Raw genomic sequence first — 13,449 nt, forward strand, 5'->3', positions numbered from 1 at the left:
TAGATGCCTCTGAGAAGCAACTGGTACTATACAGGTTAACTGCCTTTGAACATGGAGGTTCTATTTAGGTTCCACAACTCAAAACAGGGTACTTCCATTGAGAGGTTTGTCCTCTCTGCCTTTGTCTAATCTCCTTTTAAAGTCACCTAGTCCAGCTGCTGATTTTAGATGGTTTTTGTGTCAGGTTACAATTGTTTTTGAGAGAACGAAACTAGAACGTGAGCTTGTATGGAACGCTACATAGATTTGCGGCATTGTGACCCTTTATGCAACTTTGGCAATGTAAGTCGCTCGAAACTATTTCTGGGGTCTGAAAGCAGTTGCCAATCAAATAATTTTTTTCCCAGTGAAGTGGCAGCTAGGTCACTTTGCACTAAACACGAGACATCATCGAAACAACAGTAATAGTATAATTTTAGATCAGGGGGAAAAAATCAGAGGGGAAAATATACTAATGTCCATAAAAACAAATCATTACAGTGCTTTGCCAGGTCTGTAAATGAAGGAAACCCAACAAAAAGAAAATAGAACAGATTTCATTCAAGAAACGGCGGCAACAACACTCCATGTCCCATAACAGAGTTTATAGGAAATGGGAAGCCACTGGGGGTGGGGAGCAGGGGAAGAAATCGCCAGCTGGGAAAGTGTCAGGCAGGAAGCAGGCTGGAAATGCAAAGACAGCCATTTCCTATTCATTTTGAAATGTTTACTTCAGGGGGAGAGAAATGTCTTTGGCCATGATCCCTCCAGAAGCTTGGGGTAGTACATGGAGGCAGATCAAAGTCAAATAGGTCACATGGAGCACTGGTTCTGTAGCCAGAGAAGATTGGGGAGCGTTGGCTTCAGTCTGTTTCCCTTTTTGGTCTGAGGGACTTTCTGAGACAAGCAGACGATTCTAGCTGCCTGCGATTAAACGCCAGTTTATGGACGAAGCTCTTGCGACAGAACGGTTCCTCTTCCCGTCTGTGAGTGGTCGCCAGGTTCACAAAACCGGAGTCTTTGAGAGTTGCCACAAAACACGGTAGGAAAATGTGTGGGCCTCTCAAATATTTATCGTTTTTCTTTCTTCCACTTAGAAGGTGTTCAAAACTCAGGCGATGTCTGCTTAAAGGACTGTTCCCAAGCAACAAGCAGTGCTTGTGTGAATTTATTGGGGGTGGAGGGACACAGCACTACTGAAGCTAGAAAGAGCTTTGGTATGTCACGATAAAAGAAAAAAGTACAGCAGGTTAAAAGGGACATCCATGAATACCTTAAAAGCCTGACATTGGTCTACAGACTTGTTCTTTTCCTCTTCACCGAATGGGTATCATTTCATTTGACACCCATGAGTTCTTCTCGGTGTGCATTCTCTGACACGTAACAGACCGAATGCTGGGATGCATTTACTTAGGGAGTGTACGGTTTTCCAATATTTTCTAAAGCTGGAGCCTCCACGAAAGCTTTATCTACCTTCAGAGTTCATATGGCTTTGTTGATGGTTTTTTCCGTCCATAAGCTCCCCTTCTCTGCGGCCTTATCCATTTTCTTTTGAATTCTCCTGGACATTTTTGCTGGAATCATGGTTCTTTACAGGTCTTTCCACCTGTGTAGGAGGTTGTAGCAGCTTTTGTTGAGTCGTGGAGTGGAGGGTGGTACAACACCAAGGAATTTCTCCCTAAGAGCAAAGAGACAGAGTTCTCTTGAAATTCAGTAAGTGACTTTGACCTGGAAGTGTTTATAGATCCAATCTGGCCCGTTGCTAAGAAGCTCTCTTGGGCTCAAGCTACAGTTCCTGCTTTCAGCTGGAGTGTGGAGGGCGGGGGGTGCCACCTGAATCACTCCCCAGCATCCTTTGGGATCCCTTGTTGGTTCAAAGTTCCATCACTGGGTTCTTCAGCACACAGAAAGACACATGACGTGGCCTCTGTGGAAAGTTTCCCTGAGGCCTAAGCACATTATCTGGACTGCCTCCCTCACAGATTCTTGGAGGAGCAGCAGAGCTTGAGTTGCAGCCAAAGTTTTCTGCACACCAAGCAGCGGCTGTGGCACTGGTAATATTTTTATTTTTCTTAATGGCTAATAAAATGGGATTGGTGGTAAAAGGCCTGTGCTTAAGATGGCTTTCCCACAAAGTGAGTCTGTTGCCCCTTTCCTCTACATGTGGGTTCTCTTATGCTTATGGAGATTCTCTTCAGAGGAGAAGCTTTTCCCGCAGTCCAAACATTTATAGGGGTTCTTCCTTGCGTGAATGCGCTGATGTCTGAGCAGGTTGGAACTCTGGCTGAACCCTTTCCCACAGTCCAAGCACTTGTACGGTCTCTCCCCCGTGTGGCTTCGCTGATGGATCACAAGTTGTGACTTGGCGACAAAGGATTTCCCACAGTCTGAGCACTGGAAAAAGTTCCCTTTAATGTGGAGTCTCTGGTGCTTGAGAAGTTTCATGCTGGAACTGAAACTATCCCCACAGGCAGGGCATTGGAATGGCTTCACTCCCTTGTGGGTTCTTTGATGGACGTTCAGATGTGAACTTTGGCTGAAGCATTTCCCACAAACTGAACACTTGTAAGGTTTCTCTCCTGTGTGGATTCTCTGGTGGATAATCAGGTATGATTTGGAAATGAAGGATTTCCCACAGTCTAAGCATTTATTGTGGGGCTTCTTGACTGGGTGGATTCTCTGGTGGGCCAGAAGCTGAGACTTCACTTTAAAACCTTTGCCACGTTTGGGACACTGGAATGGCTTCTTCCCCACGTGGGTTCTTTTATGAACATTCAGGTGTGAACTCTGAGTGAAGCTTTTCCCACAAGCCAGGCATTTGAATGGTCTCTCGCCAGTGTGCATTCTCTCATGGATGATAAGGTAGGACTTGAAAACAAAGGATTTATTACAGTAGGAGCATTTGTGGGGTTTCTTGTCTTCATGGATTCTCTTATGAGCAAGAAGGTGGGAACTCACCTTGAAACTTTTGCCACAGTCTGAACACTGGAATGGCTTCTTTCCTGCGTGGGTTCTTTGATGCACTGTGAGGTGTGAGCTCTGTGTGAAGCTTTTGCTGCACACCAAACATTTGTATGGCCTCTCTCCTGTGTGGATTCTCTGGTGGATGATAAGGTACGATTTGGCAAAGAAAGATTTCCCACAGTAGGAGCACTTGTGTGGTTTCTTTGCTGCATGTATTTTCTTGTGAGCGATAAGATGAGTGTGCACACGGAAGCTTTTCCCACAGTCAGTGCATATATACAGGCCCTCTCCAGTGTGGCTTCTTTGATGCTTCATAAGATTTGTGCTAGAACTAAAGCTTTTCCCACACTCTGGGCACTGGAATGGCTTCACCCCCGTGTGGGTTCGTTTATGGACATTAAGGTGTGAGCTCTGGCTAAAGCTTTTTCCACAGGCTAAGCATTTAAATGGTCTCTCCCCAGTGTGGATTCTCTGATGGATGATGAGGTATGATTTGGCGAAGAAGGATTTCCCACAGTATGAACACTTATGTGGCTTCTTGACTGAGTGGCTCCTTTTATGCGCAATAAGGTGAGAATTCAACCGGAAGGTTTTACCACACTCTGTACATTTATACGGGCTTTCTCCTGTGTGCATTCTCTGATGCTGGATGAGGTTCACCCTGGAACGGAAACTTTCTCCGCAGTCAGAACACTGGAGGGATTTTGCTCTTTTGTGGATGTTTCGATGGACAGAAAGGTGAGCCTTCTGGGTGAAGCTTTTCCCACACTCCAAGCACTTGTATGGTCTTTCCCCAGTATGAATTCGGCGGTGAATAATCAGATGAGACTTGGCAAGAAAGCACTTCCCACAGTCGGGGCATTTGTGTGATTTCTGCTTGGCATGAATTTTCTTGTGGGCAAGGAAGTGAGAACGCACCTTGAAGGTTTTCTCACAGGCTGAGCATTTATATGGAGCCCCTTTCGCATGGATGCTCTGATGTTTGACAAGGTTGGTGCTGGAACAGAAGCCTTTCCCACAATCTGGACACTGGAATGGCTTCGCCCCTGTGTGGATCCTTTGATGGACCGTGAGGTTAGAGCTCTGGGCAAATGTTTTCCCACAGGCTAGGCATTTAAAAGGCCTCTCTCCAGTATGGGTTCTTTGATGAATTATAAGGTGCGCCTTAGCAATAAAGGATTTCCCACAGTCTGGGCACCTATGCGACTTGCTTGCTCCATGGCTTCCTTTGTGGGAAATATAGTGAGCGATCACCTTGAAGTTCACCCCTCCGTCAGAGCATTTCAACGGCTTCTCCTTTGGACAGGCTGTGTCCTCTTGAATCAGGCCTGGCCTCTGCCTGGAACTCCAGCCATCCACCTCGCAGGAGTCCTTCCTCTGCCCTACTGGGATTTTCTTTTGTCCCCTCACCCCATTGAGGGGCTCATCACCTTCCCAAAGGACAGAAGTTTCCGCTCTCTCTGGAGGGCAATTTCCTTTCTTTTTCTCGGCTTGGTACCAACCCTCTGAAGTGTCTTCCTGCTCTCGAACAAAGGAAGCCTGCCTTTCTGCTCTCTTTCCCTTTGCAGCCCAGTTTAGATGGTCCGGATCCAGACTTTCTGGCAGGTATGCCTCCTCCTCGCTGGAGCTCAGACAGCCTTCACCTACCGGAAGAAAGAGGACACGTGTTAAAATAGGGCTCATTTCTGATGCTCAGCAGCAGAGCGCCTGCTTGGACACACAGGAGGCCTCTTTTCACCCACCCCAACATCTCCAGAGATCTCAGGGAGGAGAATTTAGAAGATCTCTCTCTCTCTTTCTAAGATCCTGGAGAGCCCCTGCCAGTCAGAGCGGGCAGCACTTGAGCTTCTTGGTCAGCAGAAGTCAGCTTCATTTGCAGACGGCCCAGGTTTCCGCCACGGCCTTTCTGGTTAAAACAAAGCATCTCAGGACTGGCAAATCCTCGGAGGGACGTCTTCTTAGCTCTTGCAGATCTCTGCTTTGCCGGTCCTGGAGGCACCTGAGCAGGGCCCGGCTCTTTCTTCCCATTTAGAAATGGAGACCAAACCACAGGCTCTTAGACCACTGCAAGGGATTCTGGGATGATCTCCCACGCTTGGAAGCGAGAGGCAGCCCAAAAGGGAAGCCACAAATCCTTTAAGTTCCTCCCTCAATCAGCAGTCCGCCACGGGCCATCCTGAATTTGCCGACCTCTGGCACCAGCCCTGGAGAGAAACGTGTCTCAAAGAACTCAAGACCTGGGACCCCTTACCCAGTGAGCTGGCTTCTCCATCATCGGCCTTATGATCCGCTGCTCTGTAAGCCTGCCTTCGCTCACCATTCAGTGGAGGCTCCTCTTCCTCCGAAAAATCCAAAGCTACCTCTTCAATTGGCCCCAGCTCCTGAAGGAAAGGTGAAAATCCGGTTCAAAAGCAGGACTGGCAAGGGGGACGGCCCGCCAGTGTGCACCATCACAATCAAGGTGGACTTTCTTTGTGGAGAGTGCCCCATGCGGTTTATTCATGAACTTCTGTGTTCCTACTCTCTTTATACCCCTCCCTGCATTTTTGTCCTGCCCTTCCCCTGAAGAGCTCAGGATAGTGTGCATAACTGTCCCCTCCCTCAGCTGTATTCTCACAACAACCCTGTGAGGTAGGCTAGCCTAAGAGAGGATGATTGGCCTCCAAGCTCACTGAGTGAGCTTTGATGGCAGAGGGGATTTGAATCCGGGTCCCATGGACTGAATACTCTAAACTTGGTTACTTGGTTGAAACAGAGCCGCCTGAGATTGAACCCTCTGAAGATGGAGGTCCTGGATCTGGGCCATGGGATGTTGGGTGGGAGGATCCAGCTCCCAGCCCTAGACAGAGTGCAGTTGATGCCTGCATTGACAGTGAGGAGTCTGGACATGAACTTGGGTGCCACACTTTCAACGGAGGCCCAGGTCTCAGCAGTTGCCAGGTCTGCCTTTTTTCATCTTCAGCAGGTCAGGCAACTGACCCCCTACCTTTCCTCCCAGGACTTAGCCACAGTGATCCATGCAACAGTCACCTCCAGACTGGACTACTGTAACTCGCTCTATGCAGGGCTGCCCTTGGGCTACAACTGGTCCAGAATGCAGCGACACGTATGCTTACCAGAACCCCATTCAGGGCACATATTCAGTTGGTGCTACGTCAGGCTCCCTGTTGAATTCTGGATCAGAAGATTTTGGTCTTGACGTTCAAAGCCCTTAACAGATTGGGATCAACATACTTGCGGGACCACCTCTCCCAATATGTCCCATGGAGAGCTTTGCACTCGGCTGACAAGCAGCTGCTGGTGGTCCCCGGCCCAAGGGACATCCCTCTGGCCTCGATCAGGGCCAGGGCTTTTTCAGCCCTGGCACTGGCCTGGTGGAACCCTCCCCCAATGGAGATCTGGGCCCTGCAGGACCTGTTGCAGTTCCACAGGGCCTGTAAAACAGAGATGATCTGCTGGGCCTGTGACTGAGGCCTGACGATGTTCCTTCCTGACCGCCCTGACTGCCATGTTCCAGCCATGCTGCCCTGAGAGCAACTGTTCCATTTGTTCTATTTTACAGTTCTAGGACAGCCTCTTACGTAAGCACTGATGCCTTATGTAATGATTGTTATACGTTATGGTTTTAAGTGTATGTTTTAAGTTTGTATCTAAATATTGTTGTGAGCCACCCTGAGCCTGCGTGCAGGGATGGCAGGATATAGATATAATAAACTAAACTAAAACTAAACTAACCGCTTGGGACATAGATGCAGAGGAGTTAGCCGTGTTAGCAAAATCAAAAAGAGTCCAGTAGCACCTTTAAGACTAACCAATTTTATTGTAGCATAAGCTTTCGAGAATCAAGTTCTCTTCGTCAGATGCCTGATACAGAGAATCCCAAGATTCAAAACAGCTTAAGAGCGCCACCTAGAGGGTCTGGGTTCTTGGACCCCTGGGGCTTGCATGAGAATAAGATTTTCTCCCTCATTCCACATTGAGGCAACCTGGCCAACTTAATCCTTTTTTTTTTTTTTTTTACAATGGGCAGCTGGTTTGTGCCAGACTCCCTTTTTGTCATGGAAGTTCAGAGCATTAAAATGGCATAATAGAAAAGAGTCCAGTAGCACCTTCTAAAACTAATCAGCTTTACTGTAGCATAAGCTTTCAAGAACCACAGTTCTCTTTATCAGATTGACGAAGAGAACTGTGGTTCTTGAAAGCTTATGCTACAGTAAAGTTGGTTAGTCTTAAAGGTGCTACTGGGCTCTTTCCTATTTTGCTACTACAGACTAACACGGCTAACTCCTCTGGATCTATTAAAATGGCAGGACCATCCTGTAATAATTCTCTGATGGGTGGAAATAGTCTCTGAAATGCTCAAGATTGGTTAGGTCTGCTCATCAATCTCACCGAGGAGGCTGGCTTAGGTCAGATTCCATTGCCCAAAAATATCTAGGAGCTCTGGACTTTTCTCCGGTCCCCACTTTGGAACATCTGGAGACCCCAAGACCAGTGGGTCAGGGGTTGAGGACTCCTCCATGTTTTGCTACAACCTAGGTAAAGTGTACTTAGCTGAGTTACCTCAGTATTCTTGTTTGATGGGAGAGACTGTGCGCTATGTGACTGTGTGCTCTCACAGCAGGAATGCTGTGTTTTCTTTACCTCTCTCCTCCCCCATTGTCAAGGAGACCTGAAAGCAGGAAGAACTGTGGAAAGATTTCCCAAATCGGATCAGGTTCAAGGTTCAAAACAAGGTTCACAACAATATCAGAACCTTGAACTGGATCAGGTTCAAGGTTCTGGTATTGACCTATAAGGCCTTGTGCGGACTGGGGCCAGCGTACTTGAGGGACCACCTCTCCCTATATATTCCCCGGAGGACTCTCCAATCAGGAGAAAAACAACTGTTATCAGTCCCTGGCTCCAGGGAGGCCCACTTTGCCTCGACTAGAGCCAGGGTTTTTTCAGTCCTGGCTCCTACCTGGTGGAACGCTCTGTCTGCTGAGACCAGGGCCCGGTAGGATTTACTATCTTTCCGCCGGGCCTGTAAGACAGAGTTGTTCCGCCAGGCTCATGGCTGAGGTTGGGCCTCTACTGGCCGGAGGATGCAACATCTACCCCCCTCCCTGTGAAAGCTGCCCACCACTGTTTGTTTTTCAGCTGCTGTGACTGTGCTACTATATTCAGTTGTACTGCTGTATTGTTGGTCATTAGTTATATTAGTGCCGCCAGGCAAAACAGTGCCGCTGTTTTTATATGATGTTTTAATGTTTTAATATGGAATGTTTTTAAATGATTTTAAGGTTGTTATTCGCCCTGAGCCCATTTATTTATTCATATAAATAAACAAATGAAAAACAATAGCGGTCAATGACAGCCAGCTTGGTGTAGCAGTTAGAGTAGGAACTAAGAACTGGGAGACCCAGGTTCGAATCCTCACTCTGCTATGGAAGCTCACTAGTTGACCTCGGGCCGATCACACACTCTTCGCCTGAACTACCTCAAAAGGTTGTATGAAGGAACATGAGTATTTCCTGCATTCATTTATGCAACCCCTTCCAACCCTGGGAAATATAACAACAACAACAACAAAATTCGATTTATATACTGCCTTTCAGGATGACTTAACACCCACTCAGAGTGGTTTACAAAGTATGTTATTATTATCCCCCCAACAAAACACCCTGTGAGGTGGGTGGGGCTGAGAGAGAGCTCCAGAGAGATGTGACTAGCCCAAGGTCCCCCAGCTGGCTTCAAGTGGAGCAGTGAGGAATCAAACCCGGTTCTCCAGATTAGAGTCCCGCGCTCTTAACCACTACACCAAACTGGCTCTTCCCAGGATCTGGGAAGGGAGGGCAGACAAGGGAATGAAGTTGTGCTTCAGTTTCAGTGGAGCTGAGCTTGAGGAATAGGTAGGAGGGAAAAACCATCAAGCCAAAGAAAAGGGGCTTGATTTCATTATATCCATAGAGTCTCATCAGGAATTGTTCCATGTTCAAGAGCTCCCTCAGCCCCACCCACCTGACGGGGTGATTATTGTGAGAATAATAATAATACACTTTCTAAATTACTCTGATTGTGGCAATAAGTTGTCCTGAAGGGTGGTATATAAATCGAATGTTATTATAAGGTGTGATTTAAAGGGGGGGGGCCCTCATTGCAAGACAAAGTGGAGACGGCTGGATCTCACCTGGACATCCCAATTCTCACCCACTTGCTGCCTCTCCAGGAAATCCTCAGCCAGGCCCACTGCTTGGGAGCAGGTCTCCGGTCCTTGTTCCCGGACCCAGTTTTGCATTTCTAGAGGCAGGATGGCCAGGAACTGCTCCAGGATCAAAAGCTCCAGGATCTGCTCTTTTGTGTGCCTGTCCACTTTCAGCCACCGATGACAAAGCTTCTGGAGTTGGCTGTAAACGCCTCGTGGCCCCTCAGCCTCCTGGTAGCAGAAACGCCGGAAATTCTGCCGCTGCCTCTCCCTGCTGAGGGCATCCCCTCGCAAGATGGCCACCTTCACCTTGTCATAGTCAACTCTGTCTCGGATATCCAGGCTGCTAAAGATCTGTTCTGCTTCCCCGCCAAGGGCCGGCAGGAGACGGGCCATCCAGTCTTCCTTAGGCCACCGGCAGGCTTCGGCTACCTGCTCGAAAGAGGCCAGGAAGGCCTTCGTGTTGTCCCAGGGAGTGGGCTCTTCCAACAGCTGTGGGGTCTCCCATTCCACCTGAGGGTATTCCAGCGTCTTCAGAAACTCCTGCCATTGAGCTTCCCAACGCTGAAGCAGCCCTTCACCTGCTTCCTGTTCTCCCAGGGGTTTGTGTAGGAATTCCCGGAAACTCCCAGCTGGCACAATAGGTGGAGCTTCCCGTGATCCATCACCTAATATAAAATCCAATGGATCCTCTTCTTCCATTTTGATCCGCCGATGGAGCCCCTGCTCTAGTTCTGCATGGAACCTCAGTCCAAAGCCAGACTGTGTACACTCCCTGGCAGCCATTTTGTTTTGGGCGAAGATCAGCCTCATTCGAAGTTAAACCTGAGTCTTTGCTCAAGGCTTCTGACTTTCCCAGGAAATATCAGGACCAATAACTAGCCTCTGACTATAGATCTATTCTAATGCCTCCAAAATACTTCCCTGTGGAATTCTGATGGGCGTCTCTCCATGGACAACAGATGTTATTAGGGTTCTTGAACTAACAGAAAGATGAAAGACTGACGTTCCCAAGAAAGGGGAAATTCTCCCTGAGGGAAAGAGAGACAAACAGGGATTTAATTTAGTTAGTGATTATTAGCCGCTGCTGCCTGTATTAAGGATAAAGATAAAATGCGAAAATAAAATGGAGAGGAGGAGAACAATGTTGCAAGCCACTTTAGGTACTCATTGAGGAGAGAAGCGGAGTATAGATATCTAAAGTGATTTTTGAGATAAGTTGGGATAGGGAATTCTTAGATAAATACACACAAGTAAACAAACTTTCAAACAAGTCCCAATCAGGAGCGAAGAACTCATCCACTCAGTTTCTCTGGAAGAATTTTTAGTGGGATTAGAAACTCGTCCCAGTTAACGTCTCGTCTCAACTTTTGCCAGTCTCTAGTACTCCAAAAGGAGGCAGGGGCAGGGTAAGCAGGATTCACTCTTTTGAGAGCTTTTTAATCTTCAGCCGCCCGTGGAACAAAACTCCCCGAAGTTGAGGGAAGAGAGATCTGGCAGAATTCTCCCTAATAGGTCACCGACTGAATCCCAGCTGGGCTCAGAGATTGTCTAATTCTTGCAGCCTCAGTTTCCCATCAGTAAAAAGTGAGTAACTCAAAGATTAGGTAAACAGAGCGGTGTTTTGTAGCCCCATTCAAATCTCCTTCCTTAAGCCCTTCCACTCTATTAAAACATACATGCTGCAATCTTACACGTTTTCTCAAAAGTGAGTCCCCACTAAATGCAATGTGATTGACTCTTAAATACTGTATATGGGTTTGGCGGCCGAACTTTCACCTTTTTTAGAACAGGAAGAGAAAATATATTCAAGCTGCTTCAGGGCTCCTTTTTTGCCCTGAAAAGATCTTCATTTATCTCAGTTTTTAGACTGGGATCCCCAACATAGTGCCCGTGGGCACCACAGCAGCCACTGACACCTTTCCTGGTTCCCGCCAAGTGTTTTTAGAAAGTGGGTGGGGCCAGATTGGGCTTCTGCCCGGCAGGACTTCTGATTGGCTGTTTGCAAACTGTGTTGCCACCATTGCAAAAGGATTTTAAACAATACATGCATTTAAAAAGGCATCCTCTTAAACAGATCTTTTGCCTGAAATGTTTAAGTGTTTCTATTAGAGTTATGTATAACCTCAATTTCAGACATTCTATGGTTGCTTTTGCCACCTGAGGCAGCCATTTTGTGGTTGCACCCACCACCCTATATCAGAATTCCAAAGATGCCCATGGGTTCAAAAAGGTTGAGGACCCCTGTCTAAGGAAAGGACTAAGGAAATAAAATTGAGAAAGCTCTTTACTGGTTTTGCTAAAACTTCTTACCCAGCCATAATTAAATTTTGTCCCTATGCTTAAGTGACAAATCAGATACCAAACAAGAACTTATAACAAGGGCCTGAAGCTGCTTGGAAAAGCTGGGCATATTTAGTGTCAATAAATATTGTGACATGGGGAAGCCAAATTATTTCAATAATATTGATAGCCATATTTATTTCCCTTCCCAAATGGATCTCTAAATCTATGAATGAAGTGGCTAGCCCCCATGTCAATCACTAAAGCAGCAAAATCAGACTATCACAGATAAAGATGTACACCTACTCAGTGGAGTCTCTATGTACACAGAAAAATCTGATTGTGTAAATCAGGGGTGGGCAAATTGCGGCCCGCGGGCCACATGAGGCCCGCTACAGTTTTTTGTGGCCCACCAAGACAGTCAGAAAAATGCAGCTATAGATTATATGAAATTAGCACAATAAATAAATTGAATAAAACTACCACTACTTTATTTAATTTATATTTATTGATTTTTATGATACAATGTATACCTTTTCTGAAATGCAAAGTTAACTAATGAATGCAATCATTTTAAAAGGTGCGGCCCTCTGCTAACCTCCGCTCCCACAAAGTGGCCCCCAAGCCAAAACAATTGCCCACCCCTGGACTGTAAATTATTGAAAATAACCCTCAAAAATAACCCTCCCCCCCAAATCTCCTCATAAAAGGAGATTTGGGGGGAGAGTTCAGGTGGGATTTCGAAACTGTTCCCTCTTCCTGCCGTTCCTTATATAGCTGGCTCTTATTTCTGACCCAAACAGCTCCTTTGTGCTAATGTAAATAAACAAGCACCTTGTCATGAAACACCTGGGAAACGTAGCCCAAAATGAGAAACATACCAGATATGGGTTAAATATTTAAGGTACAAAATTGGAATGGTGAATTTTGTTAACAAAGAACCTAGTATGTGAGATTTTTAAGAAATCAAACGCCATACTGCCAAGTTACAAAGTCTCCATCTAGCATACGGGTTTGATTTGCTGGTTAAACCACAAAACATTTCTGAAATCTACCAAAATTGCCACTCACGGCATTCGAGTAAACCTCCAGAGCTTGGGATGGAACCGTTCAAGGCCTGGAAGGACTGTTTACTCGTATTTGAGAGGCTCATCTATTATACAATGATTAAACTGGAGAGCCAGTTTGGTGTAGTGGTTAAGAGTGTGGGACTCTAATCTGGAGAACCGGGTTTGATTCCCCCACTCCTCCACTTGAAGCCAGCTGGGTGACCTTGGGTCAGTCACAGCTTCTTGGAGCTCTCTCAGCCCCACCCACCTCACAGGGTGTTTATTGTGGGGATAATAATTTATTTATTTATTTATTTATATTTCAATTTATATACCGCCCATCCACAGGGGCTCTGGGCGGTGAACAGTTAAAATCGATAAAAACAAGAACTAAAATCAATATACAAACAATAAAACAAATTAACAAAGTGCAGTGGTGGGGAGATCCCTCCCCCACCCCAAAGGAGGGAGGCCGACATGGCACCGCCCCCTTCAATCACCGAATGCCTGGCGGAACAGCTCTGTCTTACAGGCCCGGCGGAACGATAATATGTCCCGCTGGGCCCAGGTTTCCATTGAGAGCGTTCCACCAGGCTGGGGCCAGGACTGAAAAGGCCCTGGCCCTGGTTGAAGCGAGGCGGGCTTCCTTAGGGCCGGGGACCACAAGTAAATATTTATTTGCTGATCGAAGCGATCTCCGGGGAATGTACCGGGAGAGGCGTATGAGATATGTAATGACATACTTTTGTAAACCGCTCTGAGTGGGTGTTAAGTTGCCCTGAAGGGTGGTATATAAATCATATGTTATTATTACTATTATTATAATCACCAGCCTTCTGAATTGATCAATCAATAGGTGACATGCAAATTTATTTGTACAATACCAAATACTGAGAGGAAAAATATTGAAGGCTTGTTGTTACTGCCATACTCTGAAGGCACACAGTACCGCCTGGAATTCCCCACTTCCAGTTGTCATTTCCTATC

The 13,449-nt window shown here is 46.6% G+C and overlaps 1 protein-coding gene across 1 annotated transcript; it reads right to left on the reverse strand.

The window, feature by feature from the left end:
- LOC129328666 (zinc finger protein 585A-like) lies at positions 1-9,849 on the reverse strand. The gene is made up of 3 exons (XM_054977882.1): positions 9,116-9,849; positions 5,195-5,324; positions 1-4,586 (listed from the first exon to the last, which is right to left on the reverse strand). The coding sequence occupies exons 1-3, from the start codon at positions 9,830-9,832 to the stop codon at positions 2,137-2,139; spliced, it is 3,297 nt and encodes a 1,098-aa protein (XP_054833857.1). The 5' UTR covers positions 9,833-9,849; the 3' UTR covers positions 1-2,136.
- Between the last annotated feature and the right edge of the window lie 3,600 nt (positions 9,850-13,449).

Source organism: Eublepharis macularius, chromosome 4, assembly GCF_028583425.1.
Source record: "Eublepharis macularius isolate TG4126 chromosome 4, MPM_Emac_v1.0, whole genome shotgun sequence".
Taxonomy (NCBI): domain Eukaryota; kingdom Metazoa; phylum Chordata; class Lepidosauria; order Squamata; family Eublepharidae; genus Eublepharis; species Eublepharis macularius.

Bases quoted from the DNA above. Each gene is read 5' to 3' on its own strand.
- LOC129328666 (XM_054977882.1), bottom strand. From the start codon at position 9,832: ATGGAAGAAGAGGATCCATTGGATTTTATATTAGGTGATGGATCACGG. The intron at 5,325-9,115 runs GTGAGATCCAGC...CCTTTCCTTCAG, and splicing joins GTGAGAATTGGGATGTCCAG to GAGCTGGGGCCAATTGAAGA. The intron at 4,587-5,194 runs GTAAGGGGTCCC...TTCTTCCGGTAG, and splicing joins TGGAGAAGCCAGCTCACTGG to GTGAAGGCTGTCTGAGCTCC.